At 55.0% G+C, this 27532-nt stretch overlaps 2 protein-coding genes across 2 annotated transcripts; one reads left to right on the top strand and one right to left on the bottom strand.

Moving 5' to 3' along the window:
- Window positions 1-207: 207 nt before the first annotated feature.
- On the bottom strand, window positions 208-1810 carry TSPAN10 (tetraspanin 10). Its single transcript, XM_033077066.1, has 3 exons — window positions 1729-1810; window positions 862-1436; window positions 208-514 (listed from the first exon to the last, which is right to left on the bottom strand). The coding sequence occupies exons 1-3, from the start codon at window positions 1789-1791 to the stop codon at window positions 208-210; spliced, it is 945 nt and encodes a 314-aa protein (XP_032932957.1). The 5' UTR covers window positions 1792-1810.
- A 432-nt stretch (window positions 1811-2242) lies between these two features.
- NPLOC4 (NPL4 homolog, ubiquitin recognition factor) lies at window positions 2243-27528 on the top strand. The gene is made up of 17 exons (XM_033076841.1): window positions 2243-2366; window positions 3271-3351; window positions 5488-5600; window positions 6687-6866; window positions 8718-8766; window positions 9723-9817; window positions 10735-10858; window positions 11361-11540; window positions 12383-12469; window positions 13939-14010; window positions 14874-15000; window positions 17050-17210; window positions 23068-23139; window positions 24179-24274; window positions 24955-25071; window positions 25820-25922; window positions 26255-27528. The coding sequence occupies exons 1-17, from the start codon at window positions 2352-2354 to the stop codon at window positions 26410-26412; spliced, it is 1830 nt and encodes a 609-aa protein (XP_032932732.1). The 5' UTR covers window positions 2243-2351; the 3' UTR covers window positions 26413-27528.
- Window positions 27529-27532: the final 4 nt, after the last annotated feature.

The following is a 27532-nucleotide window of genomic DNA, read 5'->3' on the forward strand; positions in this document are numbered from 1 at the left end:
TTATTTGGGGTTGGACCAGCACCCCTGACATCCCCAAATCCCCAGCCCTCACTCTAACACCTGAACAGCTGCACTGTCCCTGAACATCTCAGCATCAGTGGTGACAGCAGCATGGACACAACACGGATGGGTTCAGGATTTTGACAAAGTTTATTTAGGACCAAACAACATCCCAACCCCCTGCACACCCCAATCCCCACGCTGCCCTCACTCCCACACCCTCACAGCCGTGATATCCCTGAGCACCCTCAGTGCCATGAGTGCTCCCACAGCCTCCAGCAGCAGCAGGACGGCGGCACCAGTGGCGATGGCCCCAGCCTGGCCCCGCAGCCACGCGCCCAGCGCAGCCCCGCAGCCCCCTGTGTGCACCATGGCCCCAGCCGCCGCTGCCCCCAGCCCCAGCACCCCGAATCCACACTGGATGTTGGGCACAGAGCCGTTCTCCAGCGGGTCCTGGCAGCAGGAGGCCGGGACGCCGCACGCCTGCACACCTGGGGCGCTGCAGTTGAAGTACCTGTGGGATAGACACAGATCTGGGGTCATGAACATGTGGGGATGGTTTACCCACGACCCCAGCCAAAGAACTGGACAGCAGCTGTGGGTGCCAGCTCATCCTTCTCTTTTCTGGACCTTCTGGGGCTCCCACCACCCCAAACACGAGTGCCCACGAGGAACAGGGGGTCTTCAGCCCCGTGGTGTGGGTAGGGTCCTACAAAGGAGGTTTGCAGCCCCATGGGGATGGGGGTCTCACACCCAACAGGGTTTTCAGCTCCATGGTGGGCATGAGGTCCTACACCCAACAGTTTTCAGCCCCATTCTGTGGACGGGGTCCCCCACCATGCCCCCCTGGCCCCGACTCACGGGTTGCTCTCCCAGTCGCGGTAGGACTCGAGGCCGCAGCACTGGAGGCTCCGCTGCACCTCATCCACCAGGAACTGCAGGTCGGGATCGTCCTGGTAGCGCAGCAGGCAGAGCAGCAGCAGGTCCTGCAGCGCGTCCCGCAGCCGCCGCCGCGCCAGCAGCAGCAGGAGCCCCCCCAGCACCTCCAGCCCCCCAAAAGCCAGCACTGCACCCAGGAAGAAGCGCAGCAGGCAGGGGTTGGCTCGGAAGGCGCCCAGGCAACCGGCCAGGGACACGGTGCTGGCCCCCAGCCCCGCCAGCACAAAGAGCAGCATGGGGTCCGAGCTCAGGGGTACCCCCCCGGGCAGGGGGCTCTTGGCCAGCAGCCCCCAGACCCCCACAGCAAGGGTCAGCAGCCCCAGCAGGAGGAAGAGGAGGTTCCAGAAGAAGGCCAGGTAGCGCACACAGTGGCTGAAGGGGCTCAGTTTGGGGGGCTCGGGGTACCACACCCCGGGGTCCTGCTCGGCCATGTTGTCATCCTCATCCTCATCATCATCATCAAAGGAGGAGTAGGGCAGCTCCACCAGCCTGGATGCCTGCATGGACAGAGGAGCCACTCACAGCCCCCCAGAAATGTTCCCCACAGCCAGTCACTGTCACAGGCTCCTGGAGCCACCTTACACAGCCTTGCTTAGTCCCAAACCTACCCCTGCTCATCACGGGGGTCTGCAGGGGAGCACCCCAAAGGCTCTGACCCTAAGGGGCCCCCAGACCCATCCCTATGGAGGGATACAGCACAGAGGCAGCACGCTGCTACCCAGGGGTGGGGGGACGTGGGGGGCACGGGTGAGGGGTCCCGTGGGAGAGGAGTGGGGGTCCCAGGATTACCTGGGGCAGCAGCCGGGTGCCCTCCCCGTGGGACGCGAACAGACGGACTCTGCTCAGCGCCATCGCCGTTACCTCGTGCCCAGACCCGTCACACTCCCATCATGTGAGGGGCTGCGGGCGGGCTTAAATGAGGCTGTGCGAGCCACCCTACAGCTGGGCACGATGCCCCCACCCACCCACCGCCACAGCCGGCTCCGATCCCCCCCTGCTCCGCAGCTGGAGCCGATCCCTCCCTCCAACATCGCGGGGCCCCTCCGAGGGCATCGGGGCGGGGGGGTGGTTGAGTGTGGAACTAAAGAATTAACGCGGCGGCGGGAGGGGGACACTTGTATCTGTGGCACCGAGGCAGCACGGGGGACCATTATGGCGGTAACACCGAGGCAGCACGGGGGGGCCGACTGGTGGTGACACAAGGCAGGAACCTTGGTTCGGCGGAACGCGAGCGCGGGGCGAGGGGCCGGGAGGGGCGGGCGCGAGGGAGGGCCGGTCCCGGGAGGCGGCGGGCCGGGCCGGGCCGGGAGGAGCCGGGAAGGGCCGGGAAGGGCCGGGAGAAGCGGAGCGGGACGGGCCGGACACGGCCGTGTCTGTGCGGCGCGGCGAGCCCCGAGCCCGCGGGCAGCGCCATGGCCGAGACGATTGTGAGTGCGGCCGGGGGAGGGGCGATGAGGCAGCAGATTCCTGTGGGGCCGGGACGCGGCACCGGGACGGGGGGCCCGCGCCGGGGCCGGCGGTGTCCGGGCTGGGCAGCGCCCCGAGCGGGTTCCCCGTGGTTTTCCCCGCGGGGGTCGGGGCCGTGAGCCCGCGGTGCTGCTCGGCCGCGGGCGGGGGGCTCGGGCCGGGAGGGGAAGGGGCTGCTCGCTCCTGTGAAGGGCTCCCGGCCCCGTCCCGGCGGCCTGGTGCCCCGGAGGGAAGTTGGGGAGTGGAAAGGGGCTCCTGCGGGCTGACGGGCAGCTGCCCGTGTCCCCTGCCGAGCCCGTGTCCCCGTGTCACACCGGAGCGGTTGAGCGTCCCCTGCAGAACTGCTCGAGTCCCTCTCAGCGCTCCGGGGACGCCGATATTTACATTTGTAAATACAAATACATCTGTGCCTGTCCCTGGAGGATCCCCCTCGCCGTTCCCCCCGGATCCTGCCGTGCAGGAGCTCAGGTTTCTCGGGAGCAGCTGGAGCCCCGGGGCTCTCCCCCCTCCCTCGTTACCGGGGCTCAGCCACGACCAGTGCAGTGCCCAGTAACACCAGTTGGGCCGGTGCCTGTGTGAATAACTCCCCTTGGAAGGTCTGATCCACCCTCCTGAAGGTCTAATTCCATCTCTGAGGTCAGAGCTTTGGCCAAAGGTGTTTTACTTGGAGCCAACTCGTGCCAAGAGTTGCAATGATTCCCCCCGTGCTCACAGACTCACCCAGTGCTGCCCCAGAACTGCTCTCCTGGCTGTTTCCAGGCCCTGTGGAAGATGGAAACAGGAGGGAGGAGTGGCAGACATCAGGCTGGGGGCTCAGGGTGGGCTCTGTCCCCCCTCCCTGACTCGGTGTTCCCTCGTTCCCAGATTATCCGTGTGCAGTCGCCAGAGGGAGTGAAGAGAATCACGGCCACCAAGAGAGAAACAGTGGGAACGTTCCTCAAAAAGGTACCCCAGGGTCCCCAGTGCCTTCCCATGGGATGGGGCAGGGCTCTTGTTGCTCTGTCCTGTCAGAGATCTGTGTTTAACCCCCCTGGCAGCAGCAAGGAACAGCATTCCATGTGGAAAAACACACTTTGATTGGTGTAGCTTGCATTGTTCCAGAGAGAAAATAACAAATTTACAGGAAAAAACTCCCTCAGCTTCTCTGCTGGGGCTTCCTGGGCTGGGAACTTTCCTGGGAAGGGCTTTTTGGGGTTCTGGGAAGCAGAAGGGGAGCTGTGGGATGGTCAAACCTGCTGCTCCAGGCGGGTTCCAGGCTGCCTCAGCTGCTGGATTTGGGTTTGGAATACGGTTTGGATGTGCTGTGTGTGCTCCTGGGTTTCCAGTCTGGATTTGGAGAGGGATGGAGTGAGATCTGAGAGAGGGGAATATGGCAGGTGGGAGCTCTTGGCTCTGTGTTCTTCAGGAGTGAGCAGTTCTCCCTTTGCTTCCCTGCTGGAATTCCTCTGGAGCCCTGGGACTGGGGGTTCTTTGCTCCATCACGTGCATTCCCGAAGGGAAGGGAATGGGAGCAGGTGCAAACCTTCCCTTTGTGAGTCACAGCTTTGTCTGGAGCTGTGGCCCAGACAGGACAGCATCCACACCTGGCCAGGGAAAATCCTGATGTTTTTCAGGGCTGGCTCAGGGACACTCCCTGCAGCCTCTGAGCAGCCTCAGCCAGGGCAGGAGGAGCTCCCAGGATCTCTGGAGCCTGTGCAGAACCAGCTGCTGCTTTCCAGGGCTCAGGTTACCTGAGGGAACAATCAGACTGCAAAACACTTCCTGCCAGGACAAAGGCACCTGGAATTGCCTGTTGATCTGGGGAAGGCTCTGTCATCTGGCTGAGCTGGAGCAGAGACATGTTTGGGTTCATTTCCTGCTGCAGGGTTTGCTTGGAAGAGGAAAGTGGCAAATTTTCCCACCTGAGGTCTGTGTTTTATCTAAATCCAGGTCTCTCCCACCTTTGCTGTGGAATTTGAATGCTGGAATGTTCACCCAGGGGCTGGGTTTGGTGTTTGGGGGGACAGCTGGAATTGGAGAGGTGTCAGATTGCTGCTTCCATACCAGGAATTAACCTGGATCTGCTCCAGAAGTGCTCAGGGAATAAAGGGCTGGAGAATCTTCCCTGTCTCCTGTGGCACATCCTGTGGAAAAGCACCCAAAGAGTCACTGTGGGTGTGCTCAGGGTCAGGAATTCACTCCAACCTGCTGTTAATGTGCTGTGGGATTTGTCTGCCCCCAAAAATGGAATTGTGTGGCCTGAGGAGCAGGAGCTGATCCCTGTGAAAGGGTCCCATTCACAGGGACTGCTCTGTGCTGCAAATCACAGCCAAGCTGACAGGAAAAAAATCTGCTTTTCATGGCTGTGCTCATGTGACAGCTCTTCCTGGCTCATCAGATTTGTCCTGTGGGCAGGATCCTGTCCCTGCCCCTGACCAGAGCCATGGAATTGTTTTATTAATAAAAACAAAAACCTTCCACTTCAGAATTTAGGGCACAACCTGGCAAGTAGACAAACTGTCAACACCACTTTGAAACTGATGAAGTTCTCAAGGGGCCAAATGTGCAAATTGTTTTTGGTGGGAAGAGGTGTTGGAGTGATTCCAAGCTGGGAAAACCTACCTGGGGACTGAGGGGTGGCTGCTGTGGGAGGGAGGAGAAAATGGGGGAAAAAAAGAAAGAACAGCAGGAAGAAGTTGAGTGAAGCAGCTGGGAGGTGGGAATGGAGCTGAGGGCAGAAGATGCACAGAGGTGGAAGTGTGGATTGGGGAATTGTGGCTGCAGGAGGATGGGAGTGACTTGGTGGTGTGTGCTGGAGCAGGAAAACTGGGAAAATGGAGAAGTTTCTCCCTCCAGTCATGCAGTGCTTGCCTGGCTGTAGCTGGAGCTCTGCATTTGTGTTGTGTGAGGCAGGGACAGTTCTGGTTAAGTTGTTTGAGCTCCTGCTTTAGTCCATTGCTTGTTTTTCCAGCTGTTTCCATCTCTTGTTATCCTGAGCTCAGGAATGGGGGTGAACTGAGCTGCATTTCTGGAGGAGAAGTTCTCTGGGATCCCTTTCAGGAGGCTCACACCTCACACCTTGTCCCTTTTCCCTGTGTTCAGGTGGCCAAGGAGTTTGGGTTCAGGAACAATGGCTTTTCTGTGTACACCAACCGCAACAGGACCGGCGAGATCACGGCAGCACAGAACAAATCCCTCAACCTGCTCAAGATCAAGTGAGTCCTCACCACGAGGGGGGCTCTGCCTGGAGCTTCCAGAATGGCAAAAGTCACATCCCAGGAGTGCCCAGCTGCCAGTTTGGGGTTGGAAATGGCAAAAGTCACATCCCAGGAGTGCCCAGCTGCCAGTTTGGGGTTGGAAATGGCAAAAGTCACATCCCAGGAGTGCCCAGCTGCCAGTTTGGGGTTGGAAATGGGAAAAGTCACATCCCAGGAGTGCCCAGCTGCCAGTTTGGGGTTGGAAATGGCAAAAGTCACATCCCAGGAGTGCCCAGCTTCCAGTCTGGGGTTGGAAATGGCAAAAGTCACATCCCAGGAGTGCCCAGCTGCCAGTTTGGGGTTGGAAATGGCAAAAGTCACATCCCAGGAGTGCCCAGCTGCCAGTTTGGGGTTGGAAATGGGAAAAGTCACATCCCAGGAGTGCCCAGCTGCCAGTTTGGGGTTGGAAATGGGAAAAGTCACGTCCCAGGAGTGCCCAGCTGCCAGTTTGGGGTTGGGGAGGGAGGTCTTGGTGGCTGTGCTGGAATGGGGGGGTCACAGAGACACAGGAGAGGAGGTGCCTGTCCCTTGGGTCACTCCTTGGGGTGTTTTTGCTGTGAGGAATCTTCATCCTGGATTTCCTTCCCTAGTTCCTGCTTTCCCCTCTTTGTCCCAGCTTTCCCTGCCTCATCCCCACTTTCCCTCTCTCATCCCCAGCTTTCTCTGCCTTATCCTCCCACCTGTCCTCCTGTTTCCCTGTTTTCACCCTTCCATCCTTGCTTTCCCTCCCTCACCCTCCTTCCCCTCCCTCATCCCACCTTTCTCTCCCACATCCCTATTTTCACTCCTTCATCCCAACTCCCTCCTCCATATTTTCCCCTCAGCTTTGTCTCTTGATGGAAGGATTTGCATTTTTTTTTTGCAAATAAAAGCAGGAAGAGGTGGCTCACAGAGCAGCTTCCACCTGTGCTGCTCTGGTTGGAATCTGTGCCACATTCCATGTTTTTGTCACATTCCGTGGAAGTTGGCTGGGAAGCACCTGCAACTTCCTGGGTGTTGTCTCTCACACCTCCCACTACCCTTGTGCTGTTTCCCACCCTGCAGGCACGGGGATATGCTGTTCCTGTATCCCTCCAGCCCAGCTGGCTCCTCCTCAGAGACCATGGACACCTCTGTCTCCCAAAATTCCCGGCCTGGGGGAGCCCCCCAGGTGGTGGAAGATGAGATTGACCAGTACCTGATCAAGCAGGATGGGAAGATTTACAGGAATCGAGACCAGCAGCTGTAAGTGGGGCTGTTCCTGTTCCTGCCCAGGGTCTGGGTCTCACCAGAGCCTGGAATGTGATGGCCCAGCCCAGCAGTCAGGAAATTACTGTGGGAACTGCCCTTGCCTCCATCCTGAGTGCCCTGGGGACAGTCTCAAGGGAAAACAGCCCCTGCTGTTGTCCTGGGAGGGTCACTGGAGCCCTGGTGAGCCCAGGGAGGAAGCAGATTCCTCAATCCCAAGGTTTTTGGCAGTTTTCACTCAGAGCAACCATTGTTCTGATGGAGGAGACCTTGGTGATCAAGCTCCTGTTTTTTGTGCTCCTAAAGTATGTGGAATTCTCTAGATGAGAATGAACATTCTGCATTCTTCCTGGGCAGAGTTAATGGGATATTGGGAGGGAATTTTACCTGTGGGGGTGGCAGGGTTGGCACAGAGTGCCCAGAGCAGCTGTGGCTGCCCCTGGATCCCTGGCAGTGTCCCAGGACAGGTTGGACAGGGCTTGGAGCGCCCTGGGACAGTGGGAAGTGTCTCTGCCCATGGCAGGGGGTGGAATGGGATGAGCTTTAAGGTCCCTCCAACCCAAACCATTCCAGAATTTGCTGTCCCAATCAGGAGCACTCTGTGCTTTCAGATTCAGCCACTCCTCATAAAGGAAAAGGTGGAAGGGAAGGAGTGGAAGTATCCAGAGGTTTGGAAGTGGGATTTGGGTCCCTGCCTGCTCTACCTCCCCTTCATCACGTGTCTGCCTGACCTCTCCATGAAACCAAGGAGTCCCTTTTGCTCACAAAAATGCACCAAAGTCCAACTTCCCAAAGCTCTCCCATGCAAGAGGCTTAGGGAAACAAAGCAGCTTCTCTTTGTGTAAAAATAACACAAAAACAAGTTAAACCCACCCAAAATCTGCTCTGGTGCTGCTAAAACATCCTCTGCTGGGAGGGGGCTTTTATTACTCAGTGATGTCTGCACTGGTTGTGGCATTGGGGTTGGAACTCTCTGGAATAATTCTTCTGGAAAAGTTGGAGAGAAAATTTTAAAGGTAAAACAATGATTTGCCCTTCCCTTTGGGGTTGTCCTCCACGTGGTTTATCTTCAGTGCTGCAGCAATGAGGAAGTTTGTGGAAAATCCTCCCTGACCTTCCCAGCTGACCATAAATGATTGAATGTCACATCACCAGAGCAATAAAGGCAAACCCACCACTCTGTGGCAGAAATGTTGCCTTGAACCTGCCCACATTTTTCAGAGGAATGGATGGAGCTGTTCCTAGCAGGGAGCCGAGGCCCAGGGGAGGCCGTGAGGATAAAAGGAGTTGTCTGGGCTGGTTCCTGGCTGTGGCAGAGTGGATCAATCTCCAGTGAAGGATGCTGAGTGCTTTAGCAGCATTTAACTCTCCTTTCTGTACATTATCTGCCACAAAACACCCTTAAAAAAAAGCCTGCAACTGGATCCCATTTCCACAGCCCAACCTCAGTGCTCCTCTCCTGGGCCCTTCCCTTGGAAAGCAGCACTGACCTCGTGCTGGGGATGTTTTATTGTTGGTTTAGGGTTTTCTTTAAAGCAATCACCACAAAAGGAGATGTTTTCCCCTCTGTAACTGTACCCAGCAGGACTTTATCTGTCTGATAAACACACACTTCCCTGGTTGTTCCTGCCCTGCCTGATAAAGGATGAACATTTTGGGTGGCTTTTTGTTAAAATCACCCTGCCACATGGGGGATGGAGAATTGCTCAGAGCTCGTGTAGCTCTTCCACACCAAACTTATCCAGAGAAACTTTTACAGGCTGGTTTTTCCATGATTAAATAAGATTTATTCCTCCTTCAGTTTCCAGGTGAAATGAGATTTAACCCCAGTTCTCTCTCTCTGCCCAGGTGTCGCCACGGCCCCTTGGGCAAATGTGTGCACTGTGTCCCGCTGGAGGTAAGAGCCCAGGAAGGTGCTGCAGACTCAGCCCAGCTCCTCCCAGCAGGAACACTTTTCCTGGGAATGCTGCCTGCCAGGAGGTGGCAGCTCCAGGCTGGAATCCTGCTGTGCACTGCCAGAGCTGCTGGTTCTGAGATCTCTAAAACTCGAGGCTTTTGTGGCCCCTGCTTGATCCTGGTTTTCTGCAGTAATGAGTTTAACAGAAAGTGCTTCAAGGAAGCTCCATTCTCCTTCAGTCTTCGCTTTTCCTTGGATTTTCTTGTTTTGTCCCCTCTCTCCTGGATCCCAGCACTGGATCCCAGTTTAAACACCTGGCACTGGGTGCCCAGAGCAGCTGTGGCTGCCCCATCCCTGGAATTATCCAAGGCCAGGTTGGACCAACCTGGGACAGGGGAAGGGTCCCTGCCCATGGCAGGGGGTGGAATGGGATGAGCTTTAAACCCTTCCCAGCCCAAACACTCCATGGTTTTCCAGGTGGAATGGGATGAGCTTTAAACCTTTCCCAACCCAAACACTCCATGGTTTTCCAGGCTGAAGCAGCTTTAGTGACACCTCCAGATGTGCTGGGCTCCAAAAAACAGCAGCCACCCCTCCAGAGGGGATCCTGGCTGTTCCAGGATGGCTCTTCCCCTCTGCTGGAAGTGCTCTTGGCTGTGTTGGAACAGCTGGGCCTGTTGTTTGGTGTTAGATATTGAAAGGAAAAACCCTTTTTGCTGTTGAGATTCTGATTTGTGGGGCCAATCTGTTCCCAGAGCAGGAGGCCACCATAAAACTCCCCCTTGTAAAGCTGCACTGTTTGCATCCCAGTAGTAGCTGCCTTGAAAATGAGCCTGAATTTCCTTGATTGCTTCCACATTGGTGGGGTTGAGTGTGGAACACGCATTTGCTGAGGGATCAGGGTGTTATCAGACAGGTGTGTGACCTGCCTCTGCTCTGTGCCGTGTTTTTGGCAGCCCTTCGATGAGGATTATTTGAACCATCTGGAGCCTCCTGTGAAGCACATGTCATTCCATGCCTACATCAGGAAGCTGACCGGAGGGGCAGACAAGTAAGGAAATCTCTGGGTTTAAGGGAATCTGGTTGGAGCTTTGGTTTTTTTAACACAAATGAAAGTACAGACAGATCTCAGTGTTGGACACGAGGGTTGAATGGCAGACGGAGGAGAAAAAACCACATTAAAAAGTTGAGGTTAAAAGGAAAAGGAAGGAGGGGAAAATTAAGTCTGTCTTTTTATTTTATGTCCCCATTTTATTTCTGTTTTTCCTTTTCCTGTGGCACCATAATTCCTTCCAGGAAACACTCCTGATGGAAGGGAAGAAGTTCCCCAGTTACACCGAGCTCCAAGCCTGTTTCTCAGACTTGGTGGACATGAGTTACACAGAGGTGTAATCTTCTCCCTGCTATTCCTAAATACTATAAAGACTTAAAACCTCTTTGGAAGCTGCAGCTCAAGTCCATGAGACTTCATTTGAAGGGAATCTCCCTTTCCAGGAAGCCTTGTGCACATGAAAAGACAATTTGCTGTGGTGCTACAATCTCTTACTTCCCACACACTCCATAAATGATTGCTCCAAAAGCATTTACTGAGCTAACAGCAGCCTTCTCTTCCTTCTCATCCTTCTCCCTCTTCTCCCACCTCTCTCTCTCTTTCTCTCTCTCTCTTTCTCTCTCTCTCTTTCTCTCTTTCTCTCTTTCTCTCTTTCTTTCTCTCTCTCTTTCTCTCTTTCTTTCTCTCTCTCTTTCTCTTTCTCTTTCTGTCATTCTCTCTTTCTGTCATTCTCTCTTTCTCTCCTTTTCTCTCTTTCTCTCCTTTTCTCTCTTTCTCTCCTTTTCTCTCTTTCTCTCCTTTTCTCTCTTTCTCTCCTTTTCTCTCTTTCTCTCATTCTCTCTTTCTCTCCTTTTCTCTCTTTCTCTCCTTTTCTCTCTTTCTCTCCTTTTCTCTCTCTCTCCTCCCTCCTCTCACAGAGGGAAGTTTGTAGCCCTGGAGAACATCAGCTGTAAGATCAAGTCGGGGTGTGAGGGACACCCTCCCTGGCCTGAGGGGATCTGCACCAAGTGCCAGCCCAGCGCCATCACCCTCAACCGACAGGTGAGAGGGGCTTGGGCACCTGCCAGGGGACCTGGCTTTCAGTTTGGGAAAGGTGATTTCCAAAATAAAACCAACCAGGAGCACAAAGCCTCCAGGCCTTGCAAAGTGAGCTCCAAAATGTCCTGGGTCAGAATTTCCTCCCAGCATGAGGACTGAGCAGCACTGGTGGTGAATCCTGGTGATTTTTCCTGCTGCTTTTCCTCATGGGATCCAAAAGCCACTCAGGTCCTGCTTGTTTCCTCCTAAATTTCAGTGTCCTTTTCCCTGCAGAGGCTCTTGGGGCCGAGGTCCCAGTGAAGCCCCCGAGGTGCTGGGGGTGCTGAGCACATCCCACACTGCAGCCTGAGCAGGGAGCAGTGCTGGGGGTGGGAGCTGAGCAGGGGGAAGAGGGAGGGACCCCCCAGCCCTGCTGTGCAGGATCCAGCTGCGGAGGGTGGTGTGTGTCCTGGGAAGGGACTGCAGCCAGCAGAGGACGGCCTGACGCTTGAACTTTGTCAAACAGAAATACAGGCATGTTGACAACATCATGTTTGAGAACCACACAATTGCAGATCGCTTCCTAGACTTCTGGAGGAAGACAGGGAACCAACATCTGGGCTATCTGTACGGCCGGTACACGGAGCACAAAGACATCCCGCTGGGAATCCGCGCCGAGGTGGCAGCCATCTATGAACCCCCCCAGGTGAGAGCCAGGGCCCACTCAGGATTGGGGAACACACAAACACCTTCTTAGTTTGGAAAACTTCACTCAGTATTTCCAGCTGCAAGGAGAGCTGTCCTGAGAAAAGGTGAGACCCAGGCCCTCAGTGCTGCCTCAGGATCAGGGAACACACAAACATCTTTTTGGTTTGGTATTTTCAGCTGCAGCTCCCTGAGGAAAACTGTCCTAAGGAGAACAGGACATGATTTATGTCTTTAACATCACCATTCATTGCAGCCACAGAAAGAATTTTAAACTCCAGATTTGCTTTTTGTTATTTTTTTATCTTTGGATGATTTAAATCCAGGGTTACCGTAACAGTGAATTTCACTTTTAATCTTTCCTTGATTCCTGGCTTTCCAGCAGATTGTGTGCTAGGAAAAAACAGTTGCAGCCCTTGCTTCAGTTGCTTACCAGCTCTCTGGGAAAATTGAAGCAGCTTAATTAGAGAGAATGAAGTCTAAATGATTTGGAGATGAAATGATGGAGAGGCTGAGGATGGCTTTGTCTGGAGCAGCCGGAGTCCCCACTAGGTGGGGCACGGCACCACTCCTCAGCTAACTGCTCCTCATGTGTTTCCTTCCTCCTCATGGTTCCTGCACGGCTGCCAAGTAAAATCCAACAGATTGTCAGTGGAAAAGGAACAAATGGGAGTGTGGCTTGAGAGCAGAGTGGCACAGTGAGGTCTCTGGGGTGACACCAGTCTGTGGTGGTGCCCGAGGGGAAGCCCAGACCTCTGCTCCCACCCTCTGCCTCGCTGCCCACAGTGGCTGTGCTGGTTTTTCTGCAGTTCTGTGTCACTAACCAGTGTCTCTCTGCTGCAGATTGGCACCCAGAACAGCCTGGAGATCCTGGAGGATCCCAAAGCCGAGGTTGTGGATGAGATCGCGGCAAAGCTCGGCCTGAGAAAGGTCAGGATGTGTCAGGTCTTGCGTGTCCATGTGTGGCAGGGCAGTGGTCAGCTGTTCTCTCCAGCTCCATGGGGTTATCCAACACCCTCTGGGTTACCTAAACCTTGCTAAAGTGTCAGCAGCTGTTACATTTTTAGGTCTGAAACCCAATCCAGAGGATTTTCCTGAGCACAGGCCCCTCACGGCTGTGTGGCTGCAGTAGCAGGGGCAAAGCAGCACAGACTCCATCTTCCCTTCCTTTCCACTCCAACAGGAGCCATTCCTGGGAACATCTCCCTGGCAAGTGCTAATTTGGCCCAGATGGAGCTGGAGTTGCCTCTGTGCTCCATTTCCAGGAGCAGGGACTGCCCTTGGCTCGTGTTCCCCTCCTTGGTGCTGCAGGGAGGTGTGTGGGTGTGTGGGGTTGGGGGTGCAGTCCCCCTCAGTTCCAGCCTGCAGTGATCCCATCAGGATTCCCTGATTTCCTGACAGCCCTCCAACCTGTGCTGATGTTTTCCGGTTTGGGAGCAGCGTTGGAATGGTGGGAATGCCAGGAATGGGATGTACACAAAACAAGATTTGACTTGCTGGAGAAAACCCGCCTGGGAGAAGGTTCAGTGCAGACTGTAAACATCTGGGGAGGGCTTTGTTCTCCCAGATAAGATCCCACCCCTTGCCAGAGGCTGGAGCAAAACTTCTCCGTGTGTTATTTATTTCCATGTTCTCCCATCAGATATTTTTAATCCTTGGGACTTAGCACAGCACCAAGTGCTGGGTGCAGGGTTTGGTCTGCCTGGGCTCCAGGGGAGTTGGGAGGGGTTCTGCCTTGGAAGGGTTAATGCTGTGGGAGCTGGAGAGGGATCATCCCAAGGTGTGTGTCCATGTCACTCCTGCGTGGAAGGATTGATCCCAAGGTGCTGGGACATGTCACACGTGTGTGAAAGGATTCACTCTGAGCTGTGTTTGTGCCTCAAAAAGCAGGGATGTGTTTTCTGGGGTCAGTGCCCACTCCAGTTGGGAATGAATCACACTCCAGTATCAGCTTTCTTTAACCAGTGTGTGCAAGGTTCAGACTGGGATTGTGTGAGGGGTTCAGACTGGGGCCACATGAGCTGCTCTGTCACCTGTGGGCGCTGGATCCTGCTCCAAACTCTCCGCAGGAAATGCTCCTGGTGGGAGCAGGTGGTGCCACAGAGGCCTCTTGCAGCCTCCAGATCTTTCCATGAAAAAATATTCCATAGTGAAACCTAATGCTGCAGGTGCCCTGGCTGGCCAGCTGGCATCCTGCTGCTGCTGGAAATGGGATTCCAAGGAGCCCAGCACAGCTGGGAGAGCCATTCCCTGCAGGCAGTGTGCACAGGCCCGGCAGGAGCCAAGAACATCGTGTCCTGTGAGCAGAAAATGGCTGAGCTCTTCTGGTTTCCTCTTTCCTTCTTTTTTTTCTTTGGCCTTTTTTTCCTTAAAGCAACGTTCTGCATCCCCCTTTGTAGGTTGGCTGGATATTTACTGACCTGGTCTCGGAAGACACACGGAAAGGAACCGTTCGATACAGCAGGAACAAGGTGAGATCCAGGAGTGACCCAGAGAATTCCCAGCGAATTCCAGCCCCTGGGCCAGGCAGAGAGCTGAGCCAGGGCTGCAGGTGGCACTGGAATTCTTGGGAAATGGGCTTTTCCAGGCACTTCTGAAGGAAAAGGAGCTGGAAATGTTGGGATTGAGGTGTTGGGGAAGCAGAGCTGCTGGAGCCCTTCCCACCCTGCTTTGGGGAATTGGTGCTCATGGAATCATGGAATAGTCTGGGTGGGAAGAGATCTGAAAGCTCATCCAGTGCCATGGGCAGGGATAACTTCCTCTGTCCCAGGCTGCTCCCAGCCCCACTGTCCAACCTGGCCTTGGACACTTCCAGGGATCCAGGGCAGCCACAGCTTCTCTGGGCACCTGTGCCAGGGCCTCACCCTGCTCACAGGGAAGAGTTTCTCCTCAGAATCCCATCTAAGCCCTTTTAAGGGCTAAGAAAACTCCAGGGAGTGGAGGGGAGTGTGAGGGACAAACCCAGCAAGGCACAGTGACTCAGAGGATGTTCCCATGGGCTGGGCTTTGTGACACATACGTGGCTCAAACTTCGACCTCCTCAGCTTCCTGTCCCTGTAAACCCAGTGATATCCATATTTGGAAAGTGAAACTCGATTTTTCAAGAGGGAAAAAAAGGTGTGTAGAGGTGGGTGGGACTGGATGTGGGACAGTCCTGAGGCAGCCCAGGGCTGGGAGCTGACAGGTCACATTCTTGTGCTGGGCTCTGCAGCAGCTTTCCACGAAAGTGTTTTCCTGGGATGTTGGTCGTTTTCCTTGGCTGCAGCCCAGGGAAATAGGTCTGGGCTACGTCACCTTGTCCTTTGGCTGATGGGAGTCCGTGCTCTCCCCTCAGGACACGTATTTCCTGAGTGCAGAGGAGTGCATCACAGCTGGCAACTTCCAGAACCAGCAGCCCAACATCTGTCGCCTCTCTCCCGATGGGCACTTTGGATCCAAGTTTGTCACAGTTGTGGCTACAGGTACAAACTGGCCTCAGCCCTCTGGGCTTCACCTGAATTACCTGTTGTTAGTAGAGGAATATGCCAAAAATCACAATGTCCTGCTCCCCATCTGTCCTTTGCTCTATCAACTGAAATACTTCCTCATTCTTTGTTTTATCCTCTCTACAATTACTCACTCATTATTTATTTGTCTGTTTTTTTACTTTACAACTGTTTGAAGAGACAGAGTTGAGGCTCAGCCCCACCTCTCTGACCCAGAAATCACTCTCTGCCTGCAGCCAGGGCAACAACTGTTGCTCACTTTTTGTTTTAAATCCTTAAGCTCCAAATTCTGTTGCCTAGAAGCAGCAGTGCAGAACCACAACACTCCAGAGTTATGGATTAGTTCCTCCTTCAGGAGGGAACTTTACCTCCCTCATGTCGCTGTCAGGGAAACCTGACAGGGAAAAAAATCTGTCAGGAGAAAAAAAAAAATGTTTGGAAACATTTTTTTTTGGCTGAGTGAAACAGAAGCTCCTGCAAAGTGGTTTTGGTTAAATCCTCTGGTTTTCAGGGAGTCTCTGTAGATGGGCTGGGCTGGGAGGGGGACGCTGGCATGTGCTGGGAGGGCTGGAGTGTTCCCAGTTCACTCTGTTCTCCTCCATGGGATGACACATGTCTTCATTTAAACCTTCCCTGGAGCAGAATCGCTGGTTCTGGCTCTGTTTAACACAATGAAAAAACCCCTCATGACTTCCAAATAACATCCAGAGTGAAAAGTGAAAGTGGGATGGGACATTGCCTGCCCTGAGCCTGGCTTTGTAAGGGTTCCCAGGGCCTTTTTTTCAGTGAAAAAGCTCTTTTTTTTAGTGAGCTGTACGTTCCAGACTGCTAAACACATCCATCTCTCATTAAATATAGATCTGTATCTCTCTTTATATATATATGTATTTATTTAATAATTTTTTTTAAACAAAGTGTTTTACTGAGCAAACACACTGCGTTCAGGCCTTCCCCCGTCCTGGTCTATGTTCAATTCTAGGAGTGTTTGTTCTGGAGCAGTGAGTGATTGAGGTTACAGATCAAAGGGTAGAAAAGGAATATTTCCTCTTTGCTGTTCCAGCTGATTTCATTCTCCTCTGTTCAATCCGCCCAGCAGGTTCTATTTAAACACTTGAGTCCCTCTTTTTTGTGCTGCAGAAATGTATTTGGACAGTTTGCCTCAACTTTGCCTTTAAATCCTCCACATGGATTAATTCCTATTCCCTCCTGAATTCCTAGCTTTGGACATAGTAAGGTTTTCCTACCATCTGCCTCCCTCCTCTCTTTCCAGTTGTATTCCAGTGACACATGACCTGATGTTGCTTACATTATCCAGATGAAAGCTCCAAGCATGTGATCCTTCCATGAGCCAGGCTCTTAATTCCCACTTTCCATGTCAGATTTCCACCAAAGCATCCAGTACAGCCTGAGAAAACACTGTTGAGGCCTGGCATGGCCAGGTGATCTGCAGCTCAGGGATCCTTGGGAGTGGAACAGGGCCAACAGGAGCTGCATGCCTGAGTTTTGTTGGGAAAAGGAGGAGATGCCTGCAGGGTGGTAGAGGGTGATGCTGTCAGAGCCCCCCAAAAGGGCAGCTCTTCCTCCTCAGAGCTCCTGGCAGAGCATTCCTGCTGTTCCCTGGGCTCTGTGCTCTTGGGATACTTGTGGAAATGTGTGTGGCTATAAAAATGTGGAGTTTAGAGGGAAATCTTGCCATGCTGCAGCACCAGCAGCTTCATCTCAGTGTTCATCACTGTTGGCCTGGTGTTTAATCATGGAGTCCTGGAATTATTAAGGTTGGGAAAGAGCTCCAAAATCGTTGAATCCAACCTTAGTGCTGCTCTTCCAGTCGTTTCTGTTGGAGTTACACCAGGGAAATCACCCCTGTGCAGGATTTTCAGGAAGAATTTCTTCATGGGAAGAGTTGTGAGATGGAGCCCCCACCCCTGGAGTGTCCAAGGACATCGGCCTGGGTGACAATGTGTGGATCAGCTTTTCCAACCTCAGTGATCCTGGGGTCTTTTTAACCCTGCTGTCCTCCTGCAGGTGGTCCTGACAACCAGGTGCACTTTGAGGGGTACCAGGTGTCGAACCAGTGCATGGCCCTGGTGCGGGACGAGTGCCTGCTGCCGTGCCGGGACGCGCCGGAGCTGGGCTACGCCAAGGAGTCCAGCAGCGAGCAGTACGTGCCTGATGTCTTCTACAAGGTGAGGGCTCAGGGCCTGGGTGTGCCCACTCTGATCCTGAGGAGCAGCAGGGGAAATGTGCATCCAGAGTACTCAGTTTCATAGAGCTGTGGGGTGGTTTGGGTTGGGAAGGACTTTAGAGCTCATCCAGTTCCAGCCCTGCCGTGGGCAGGGACTCTCCACTGTCCCAGGCTGCTCCAAGCCCTTTCCAGCCTGACCTTGGACACTTCCAGGGATGGGGCAGCCACTTCCCTGGGTAAACTGGGTCAGGGCTTCATTCTCCTCACAAGGAAGAATTTCTTCCCCATATCCCATCCAGTGGGAAGCCATTCTCCCTGTGCTGTCACTGCCTTGCCAAAGTCCCTCTCCAGATTTCTTGGAGCCCCTTTAGGCACTGGAAGGGACTCTCAGGTCTCCCTGGAGACTTCTCCAAGTGAATATCTCCAGATGAATGCCCCCTCCTCTGGACTCAGTCCATGTCCTTCCAGTGCTGAGGAGCTCAGAGCTAGAGGCAGCTCTGCAGGAGGGGTCTGGGAAGGACACGAGGTGTCACTGCTGTCCCTGCCTGCTGCACTTTGGGATTCTGGTGATGGATGGAATGTCATTACTCTCTTGCCAGTTGTTCCTGAAGCCCTGAAGCCCCTCCTGTGCCTGCATGGCTGAGTTGGGAACTCTGGATCAGGCTCCCTGCAGATGCTGATAGCGCTGCCACTCCAGCCAGGGCTCTGGTGCCCCGTGAGCAGGGACAGAGGAGTTAATTAATGGCACTGCTCGCTGGCTAATTAGCCATCCTGTTAGTTATCTCCTTCCTGTCCTGTGTGCTCCTGCTGCCTGTGGTAAAGCTGTCCTTTAGGGAGCATGGGATAAGGAAAGCCTTGGTTTGGGAGGAGTGGAATGAGGGGAATAGAGCTGGCCAAGGTGTTCCTGCTGGTTTCCACCCCTTAGTGTCAGACTGCTGGCTTCCCTTGACCCCACCTGGAAAAAAGGAACACCTCTGGGCTGAATCCAGTGCTGGAGAGGCAGAGCAGATGGAATCCTGCTCTCTCTGGAGCAGGCAGCTTCCTCCCAGGAGCTGATAAGCCGGGGCCGATCGCGATCCAGCAGAGCCGGGTGTGCAAAGGTTGGCCCTGAACGTGAGGAGGATGAGATCATCTCCTGGCATGCCCTGATGCTGCTCCAGAGCAGCCCAGGCTGTGCCACACCGGGGCAGCCCTGCAGGAGGTCCTGCAGGCCTGTGGCCCACATGTGGCCCACCCGGGGTGCTGGGAGCAGCAGGAAGCTGCTGGGTGTTCCCAGAAGGGCTTCGCTCCCATCTCTAATCTGAAGCAGGGAGATAAACAAGATGGGAACGGATGGCTCCAGCTTTCCGTGGAAATTTCCATCATTCACTGATTCACTGGGTCGGGCTGCAGCTGATTTCATGTGTTAGAGCTTCTCTCCCTGATTGCCCTTTTCACAGAGGATGGCCCTGCCAGGTGGGATTCTCCCTCAGCCTTCACTGGATTTGGCTCTAGGATCTCTCAATTATTTTTGCATGTTGTTAAATCTGTGGAAAGCTTAGTCACTCCTGGCTTGGGAAACCTTTAGGGTCCCATTAAATGTGCAAGGCTTGAGATCAGAGACACTACCTCATCCTGGGATGGTGACCACAGCCGTGTCCGAGCCCCGGTGACCTCCACGAGGAGCAGGAATCTGGTGGCATAGAGTGGAATCTTTGGGGTCCAGTACCTTGCTCTCCCTTTGTCCCCAGTCTGTGATGTGGGGTTCCCCTCTGTGCTGACCCCCAGCCAGTTTTGGGGAGAAAGCTGCACTTTGGAGTCGTTGCTGTTTTCTCTGGGACTGTGCAGAGAAAAACCCATGTGCGTTCCCATACAATATCCAAGTATTCATCTGAAAAGCCCTTTAGGATGAAAGGAGCTCTACAAATTAATTCTAATTGGATGAGGACCAGGAGGCCAATGTTTGTGGAGTGTGGATGTATTTATAGAGCAGCCAGATGTGAGGCAGGATCCCTGGAACTCGGATCTGTCCGAGGGCAGCGCCGTGGATTCACCTCTGGTTGTGAATGGGAAAAAGGGGCTGCTTTTCATCCATGGAAATGGGAAAGCTGATGGCACTGGCTTTGTCCTGTGGTTTTCCTGCAGCTGGGTGGTTTCTGTATTCCTTTACCATTCCCTTTCTGTTGGCCCTTTCTGAGGAGCCACCCCTGTGGAGTTGGCTTTGGACACGCAGCTGTGCTGGCTCAGGAAGGGAGAGCTCTGCTCCAGTGGGGAACTCGAGGGGTTTGGGGACTGTGAGAACAAGTTCCTTTGCTCTGAGGTGCCTCCCCAGGTAAGATTAGCCAGGAGGAAGAATGGATTCCTCCAGGGGTGTCTGGGAAGCATCAGGGCTCAGCAGTGGTTCCAGCTGGCACGGGGAATAACCAGCACGTGCTGCTTGGCCAGCTCAGACACAGAGCTCAGGAAGGAGCAGACACAGACAGGGGTTGGGATAAAGACCCTGAGAGTGAAGATGATGATGTTCCAACAGCCACTTCACCCAGATTCTGAGCTGGAGGGTGAGCACAGCTGAATATTCCACACAATTTTCTGTCCTTGAGCAGCCTCCTCTGTCCATCTGGTTTTAGAAAACAGCTGGATTGATTTGGATTTCTCTGTACCTGGGGTTGATACTGAACACTGAGGGAGTGCTCAGGTGCAGATGGGGGATCCCTCTTGGGGGCTGCTGCAGCCTGTCCCTGCTGTCACCTCCTCACTGACCCAGCAGCTCTGTGGTGCTGGACTGCTCCACCATTAACTTCATCAACTCTTGGAAGAGATTCCTGATGTTTCACAGACACTTTAAAACTCCTGGATAATTGGATTTGGGGGCTGGCTGGCTTTGTCTCTTATCACAGGTATTTGTGACAGCTCAGTGCAAACACGATGTCATCGTCATCTTTGCAGTGAATTGCATTTTCCAGCTGCCTTAACATCCCCCCAGAGTTTCTTTAGGATGGTTTAATGTGCCTCCAGAGTTTCTCTGGGAGGGTTTAACATTCCCCCAGAGTTTCTTTGGGATGGTGTAAGACAAAAACCCTTTACAAGAATTGTGCAAGAGCCCTTTGCCCTCGAGTTGTGCACGTGCTCTGAGGTCTCCTGTGGCTGAGCCCTGGCACCAGTGACACGTGTCCCATCCCTCCCTGGGACAGACCCTGCTTTTATTAGAGCCCAGCAGGACCTCTGAGGCCTATTTCCATGGCACTGGGAATCCTCTTCCCAGGGAGAGCCAGGCTGTGGGGAGTGCTCACTGACGGGGAAGGACTTCCCTGGCTGCCCTCCCACCAGCTCATGAGCCGCCTTAGCCTTAAATGTCCCAGCTGCTGCAGGGAGGAGGATGCTGGATTAGCTCAGCAGGAGTCTCCTGGGAAGGGTTTCAACTCTCCCTGACCTGTCACTTGCTCTTGGAGAAGTCGCTTGGTTTTTGTGCCTCAGCCGCGCTCCCCGTGCGAGGGGCAGGACTGCCCGGGAAGGTGCCTGGAAGTCAGCAGAGGGAAGAGCAAAGCTGGGATTTGTTCACACATGGCAAGGACAGATGGCTGCCGAGCTCCAGCGTGCTTCAGCAGAGGGAGCAGGTCGGGAATAACGGCGTGGGATGCGGGATGCTCCCAGCGTGGGGTGGTGACAGCGTGGGGTGGTGACAGCGTGGGACGCTCACGGCTGGCCTGGGACGTGCATCCTGAGCCTCCCTCCTGGCTGGCAGCTCCCTGGGCTCCTCACTTGGCTGCTCCCCTCACCCTCCGTGGATAATCCTGAGGCCACCCAGAAGCCTTCCCATCCTGCTGAGGTGTCTGTGTTCCCACCCTTTCCCCTATTCACCCTCATCCCCGTGCAGCTCCTGCCTGCAAACAGTGGGCTGAAAGCTCTAATCCCAGTTTGATGCAGTCTCCACTGGGATGATGCATTGTCCAGACCCTCCAGGCTTTGCTGCTGGATTTTTGTCCGGAAGCCAAATGCTCATTGCTCCATTAACCCCTTCCTGGCCTCCCTTTGGAGCTGGTGCCATTTTGGTTTGGGGAGTCTCAGACTACAGCAGTAACAGGAGGGTCCTGGTGATGCCAAGCTCAGGTTAAGGATCTTTCTCCCAACTTGATGTTCATTAAGGCCTTTAAAACATAATTAAATAATGGTGGTGGTGGTGGGAGAGGAATGTTGGGGGGACTGTCCTGTCAGGACCAGGACATGTCCTCGGCTCAGGGGAGCGAGGTTCCAGTCTCTGGATGTCTTGGAGGCCTCAGCAGCATGCCATGAAAAAGCAGGCATTTAACATGGAAATCCCCAGAGGGGGAGATTAAAGCCAACAGGTGCTGGAAAAATGTTTCTGCATATTAGAACTTAATTAGATTGGAAAATGAATTCCAGATGGGCTAATTATGCGTGAGTTGTTGCAGGTCCCTTCATGCAGGGGCAGGATTGTGTTTGGGAAGTTGATTGGATCTGATTCCTGCCTCTTGTGGTATCACTGAGATCTAGAAGCAGGTTGGCTCTGGGGTCCTGTGATCTCCCAAAAAGAGACTCCACGGCTCCTCCTGCTCCTGTCAGAGTCAGAGAGATCTGAGGCCACAACCTGTCATGTGCAAGGAGCAAAGATCCTTATCGGGATTGCCTTTCAAAGGAGCTTCAAAGACTGGAAGGGAGATTTTTTTTTATACAGAGGGAACAGTTCCTGGGGACAGGGGCTGCTTGGGGAGGGGGTCAGGAAGGGGCTGTGCCTGGAGGGGAGCAGCGTGCTGGAGCCTGCTGGGGCGAGGTCTGACTGGGAGAGGGATGGTGCTGGCTGCTGCTCCACATAGCTGTGCTGTGTAAACACCAGGGAGAGCGGGGGAGTGCTGCTGGAGTGGTGCTCTCCAGGAGAAAACACGGCTGGGAGAAAGGGGAGGGAGTCCTGGAGTCAGCCGTGGGCAGCAGAGCCCTGCATGGCTCAGCCCATGGAATGCTGCTCCCATCCCACACGGGAAGAGCAGCACTCAAAACCTTCAGGGGTGACAGCTCCAGATCCAGCTCCTGCCACCCAGAGCCCATGGAACGTCCAGCACAACATCCCTGAGTGGGAATTCTGGGTGTATGATTTATGTGGGGCTCCATGAATGATTTATGCCACGTTAAGTGATGATTTAGGGAGAAAACACAACCCCCTCGTACGGAATCTTTAATGAAAAGTGTCAGTTCTCCGGGATTTATTTCCGCAGCGGCGTTTGAACCCGGCGTGTTTGACATCAATCACGTCTAATTGTCAGGTTATGATTAATGAACATATGCCGGCCGTTTGTCTGCCTAATTAAACTTTATGTTCCCTTCGTCTGGCAAAGCAAAACAAGTTTACACCATGGGATGTGCTGGTTCCAAGGGCCTGGGTCTGAGAAAGTTCCCAGTTCCCAGCTGCAGAGTTGGTTGAGTTCCTGGACTTGCAGAAAGGCAGGTTTGCCTCGGCTGAGAGGCAGAGGTGACCTGTCCTCTTTAAGATGGGACTAAACACCTAAATGACATTTAAAATCATGGAATCATAGGATATGTGGAGTTGGAAGGGGCCCACCTACAAGGGTCATGGAGTAGAATCCCACCTTTACACTCCTTGGATAATTCCATGCCTCTCTCTAGTGGGATGTGACCCCACACTCTCTTGGCTCACAAGGAAACAGAGATCCTGATTGCAGAGATGCTGCAATTACAGAGATCTCCAGCCCCAGGGAGCAGCAGGGAACTGGGCAGCCCTGCACCACCCATGCAGGTTCATTTCCACACCCTCAGTGATCTGCCAGAGCTCAGGATTCAGCATCTCCAGGATCCTTTGGGCTTCACAGCACTTCCAGGCTCAGGAATAATCCAACTCTTTCTTTCAGGACATAGACAAGTTTGGGAATGAGATCACCCAGCTGGCTCGCCCGCTCCCGGTCGAGTACCTCATCATAGACGTGAGTATTCCCTGCACGTGTTTGCTTCCCACAGGAGATGCTCAGAGTGGAGCAAACTCCTGACCCACCTCTGAAATTCCCAGTGGAGGGGATTCCTGAGGCAGATTATCCTCCTCTGCCTGCTGCTGCCAGGCATTCCTAGCAGGGAGGAGGCTGCCCTGCCCATGGGGTCAGTGTGGTGCCAGGGAACACATTTGATTGCCAGGAAAGCACTGCCTGGTGCCTTATCAGGGCTCTGAGCTGGCCCAGAGCCACATGGCCAGGAAGCAGCAGCCCCATGGACCTGTGTCCCGGGCACTGCCTAATGAGGAAACTCCAGAGCAGCAATTAGGGATCCATCTCCTTTGAGTGACTCAGCAGGTTGTCCAGAAATGCCTTTTCTTGGAAGAAGGAATTCGCTCTCTGGCACGGCTTGGCCGGAGCAGAGCTGCTGCCAGGCACGGCACAGCTCAGCCCTGGGGCTAGGAAACAAAGTTACAGTGTGGAAGGCAGGAAAGCAAATAATTGGGATGCCAGATGATATTGCTGGAGTTGGAGGTGGTGCCAACAACCATTAAATCCACCTGGAGCAGCCTCTCTGGTCCAGCTGCCCCTGGCACAGGCAGTGCCAGAGCAAGGGAGTTCCTGTGGGAGTGAAGCACCTGTTCCTGGGGTGTCACTGGGATCAAAACAGAGCATTAGGAGCGTTAGGATCCCCCCAGGACCTCCCTCCAGCAGCAGCTGCCTGGCTCAGGGCACAGCTGTGCCAGGATCGCTGTATCCCAGTGACCTGTGCAGTGAGGGATGCTCTCCATGGCATCTGTCAACACCAAGCCCATCATGTCCCTCCAGCTTCTTTAGAAAGGGAGCCAAGGGCTGTGGTGATGGAGTATCACTTTAAATTAAATTCAAAGCCATCAGATCTCTGCAGGGTCCCTCATTGTTTGGCTGAGCTGAGATCATGGCCATGGCTGTTCTCAGCTATCTGGACTTGCTTCCCATATCCCACTGGTCTCTGATCTGATCCTTTCTTGGATTTTTTTTTTTTTTTTTTTTTTAGATTACTACAACTTTCCCCAAGGATCCAGTCTACACTTTTTCTATTTCTCAAAATCCATTCCCCATCGAGAACCGCGATGTGCTGGGAGAAACTCAGGTGAGGGGCGATTGCTGACAGAGCCAGGGATGGGCTCTGCCTGCCTTGTGCTCACTGACATCTGCAGAGGGACAGCTGTGCCCTCAAGTCACCCCTTCCTGCCCTCAAGTCACCCCTTCCTGGCTCAGCTTGCCAAGGCCCTTCCTGCACGGAGCAGTGTCTGCATGCCAATGCCGACTGCCGGCGGTGCTGAGCTCCTGCTGGATCCACCATGGGATCAGAGCTCCCTGTGCCTGCCAGGCAGCTCCAGCCCCGTGGGGACAGCACAAACCTGCTGACACTGGGGTCTGTTCCTGCTCCCAGAGCGCTGCCTTCTCTCCCTGGATGGAATCTTTAAGCACAGAAGGCTGTTCCTGCAGAGGTCAAGGCAGAGGATGGGGAGGAAGGGGCTGCTCTGTCCTCCTCTCCCTCTTTTCTGTAGGAACAAGGCTGGAATTGCCTGGCTCCCCCTCAGCACCTCTTGGATCTGAGATCAGCTCTGTGGGTTCTGGGGTTGGTCAAGAGGAGCTCCTGTGGGTCCAGAGAACTTTTTTCCTGGAAGTTGTTAGCTGGGATTCAGGCAGGGATCTAATTTTGGGAATGTCCTTGCACATCTCAGACAACAGCCAGAGGGACAGGAACATCTGCTAGTGGATCCAAATAGGAATTGACTTCTCTTCGTTTCTGTCCCCTCTCCCCAGGACTTCCACAGTTTGGCCACGTACCTGTCCCAAAATACTTCCTCCATTTTCCTAGACATCATTTCTGATTTCCATCTGCTCCTCTTCCTGGTCACAAATGAGGTCATGCCTCTGCGGGTACGTAATGGGGCTGGGGGGGTTCCTGTCCCCACACCATCCCCATCCCAGGGCCCTTCTGCCATCCCACGACCCTGGGCAGGGCTTTGTGCCTGCTCTTGCCGACCAAGCTGTTGGGAGAAGGTTTAAAGAGTTTTAAAACCTTTTTAAAACTCCAAACACAAAGCCCCTGAGCTGCTGGGAGCACTGAGGGGGGTGGTTGTCCACACGATCCTAGAGCCAACTTGGCTGCAGCTCCCAGAGCTGGAAATGTTTTAAAAATTATCTCAGAATCAGGAATTTGGTGGGAACAATGAGGAGATCAGAGCCCCCAGAACTGAAGGGCAGCCAGCAAGGTCCTGGCTGTGCAGCTCTGCTGCCCTTGGCCGGGCACTGGGGCCTGGCGGCTGCCGGAGCTTCCTGGGGAGATCCAGCTGGGCCGTGTTTGCCAGAGGCTGCGCATGTGCGAGGCAGCCGGGATGACCGTGGGCAGCTGGAGATCAGGATGGGAGCAGGGATGGGGGCTGGAGTGCTCCAGCATGGAGGGATTGCACCTCTGGGAGTTGGGAGTGGCACACAGGGTAGGGAATAACTGCTGGGAGCAGAGAAAAGCAGCTTCTGGGGTGTTGGGATGTGTCTGAATGCTGGGGAGTAGAGGGATGAACTGGGGCACCCTGAAGATGTTGGGAAGGGGGGAACAGCTCAGATTCAGGGTCCTGCCTTGCACTGGAGGGGTCCCCAGTGCTCATTTCCCACCTGTGACTTCCAGGACAGCATCAGCTTGTTGCTGGAAGCCGTGAGGACCAAAAATGAGGAGCTTGCACAGACCTGGAAAAAATCGGAGCAGTGGGCAACCATCGAGCAACTCTGCAGTAAGAGGAGGGTCCCTGGGGCAGGGGGGTCCCTCAGGGAGGGGTTCTCTGGTCCCTTTGGCAGAGCTGGCTGGGGGTTTAGTGGAGCCACTGCCAAGCTCTAGCCACAGAGGCTACTGGAGGCTTGTGGGGGAAGGAAGCTGTTCCTTGGTCATAGAATCCTGGAATAATTTGGGATCTTAAAGCTCATCCCACTCCCTGCCATCTTCCACCAGATCAGGACGCTCCAAGCCCCATCCAGCCTGGAGCATTTGCAGGGATGGGGCAGGGCTGGTGAGTGGGGCTGCAGGGTGGGCTGTGACCCCAGCACTGCCCCGGGCTCTCTCCCGCAGGCACGGTGGGTGTCCCGCTGCCGGGACTGCAGGAATACGGCGCCATGGGGGGCTCGTCGCACGCCGTGGCCGCGGCCATGTGGCCCTGCCAGCACTGCACCTTCATGAACCAGCCGGGCACGGACCACTGCGAGATGTGCAGCCTGCCCCGCTCCTAGCCCCGCTCCTGCCCGGAGCCACCCGGAGCGGCCGGGCAGCGCCTGTCCCTTCCCTCTCCTCCCTTCAGCTTCCAGCCCGGGCTGTGGAGCCAGGCACGGGTGGCTCCAGCCCCCCGGTTACTCCTCGCTCCCTTTTGGGGGCTCCCAGCCCGGACAACCAACGCTTTCCTCAGCCCACGCGTGGGCTGGCCCCCCACCATCCTCAGCTGCTGCCAGCCTGCCCTGGGGGAGCTGGGGGGCTTAGGGAGCTGCCCGTGCCCACTTCCTACCCAAGGGGAGAGGGAGGCTTTGGCATCTCCCTGCCCACAGCTTTGCTCTCATTCCCTGCCCGCCTGAGTGCCTGGATCCCGACAGCTCCGGCACTGACCGGCCCCGGTGACACAGGCAGGTGGCTGTGATGTTCCCAGAGCAGGACAGGCACCCCTGGACACCGAGCATGCGGTGGGCACATGCCAGCTCATGGCTTGGCACTGCTTGCTGAGCTTTGGCCTCCCCTCTGGGTGCCGTGTCCCCCCACTGTGCACGGTTGGGCTCCCAGGGAAGGCTGGCGGGGCAGCCACGTAACTCGGGCACCCACCTCGCCTCCATGGTGCCCTGGGAGCCAGTCCTCCAGTTGGTGCCTTCCCACGTCCCTCCGGAGCGTGTCCTGGCCGGAGCTGGGGCTTGGGGGTCTTTCCCCCCAGCCTCCCTTCAGCCCCCAGCTGGGGCTGGGCAGGGGAGAGGGGCAGGCGGATGCTGGAGGGGCTCAGCCCTCCTCTCACAGGGCCTCTGACCCCCAGGCCCATCCTGGAGCTCCCCAGCCCTGGCTCCGTGGGCTCTGGTTCAATTCTGGGGGCACTGATTCCAGCACTGCCCCGTGTCCCCTCATGGGAGCGGTTCGGAGGGCCTGTCCTGCTCCAGGACAGCACTGCCCACACCCCAGTGGGGCAGGGACCCCCCGCCCCTCGCTGGGGCTTTCCAAAGGCTTCATCCCAAGGCCCGGCTCCGGGCTGCGGTTGCTTTTCCCCTGGGTGTGCTGGGGTTTGGGGATGCAGCGCTGGGAGCGCCCGGGCCGGGCTGGGCTGACCCAGGCGCGGGGGCTGCAAGTAACATGGAATAAAAGCACCTCAAACCAGAGCCT

The sequence above is a fragment of the Catharus ustulatus genome, chromosome 20, assembly GCF_009819885.2.
Source record: "Catharus ustulatus isolate bCatUst1 chromosome 20, bCatUst1.pri.v2, whole genome shotgun sequence".
Taxonomy (NCBI): Eukaryota; Metazoa; Chordata; class Aves; order Passeriformes; family Turdidae; genus Catharus; species Catharus ustulatus.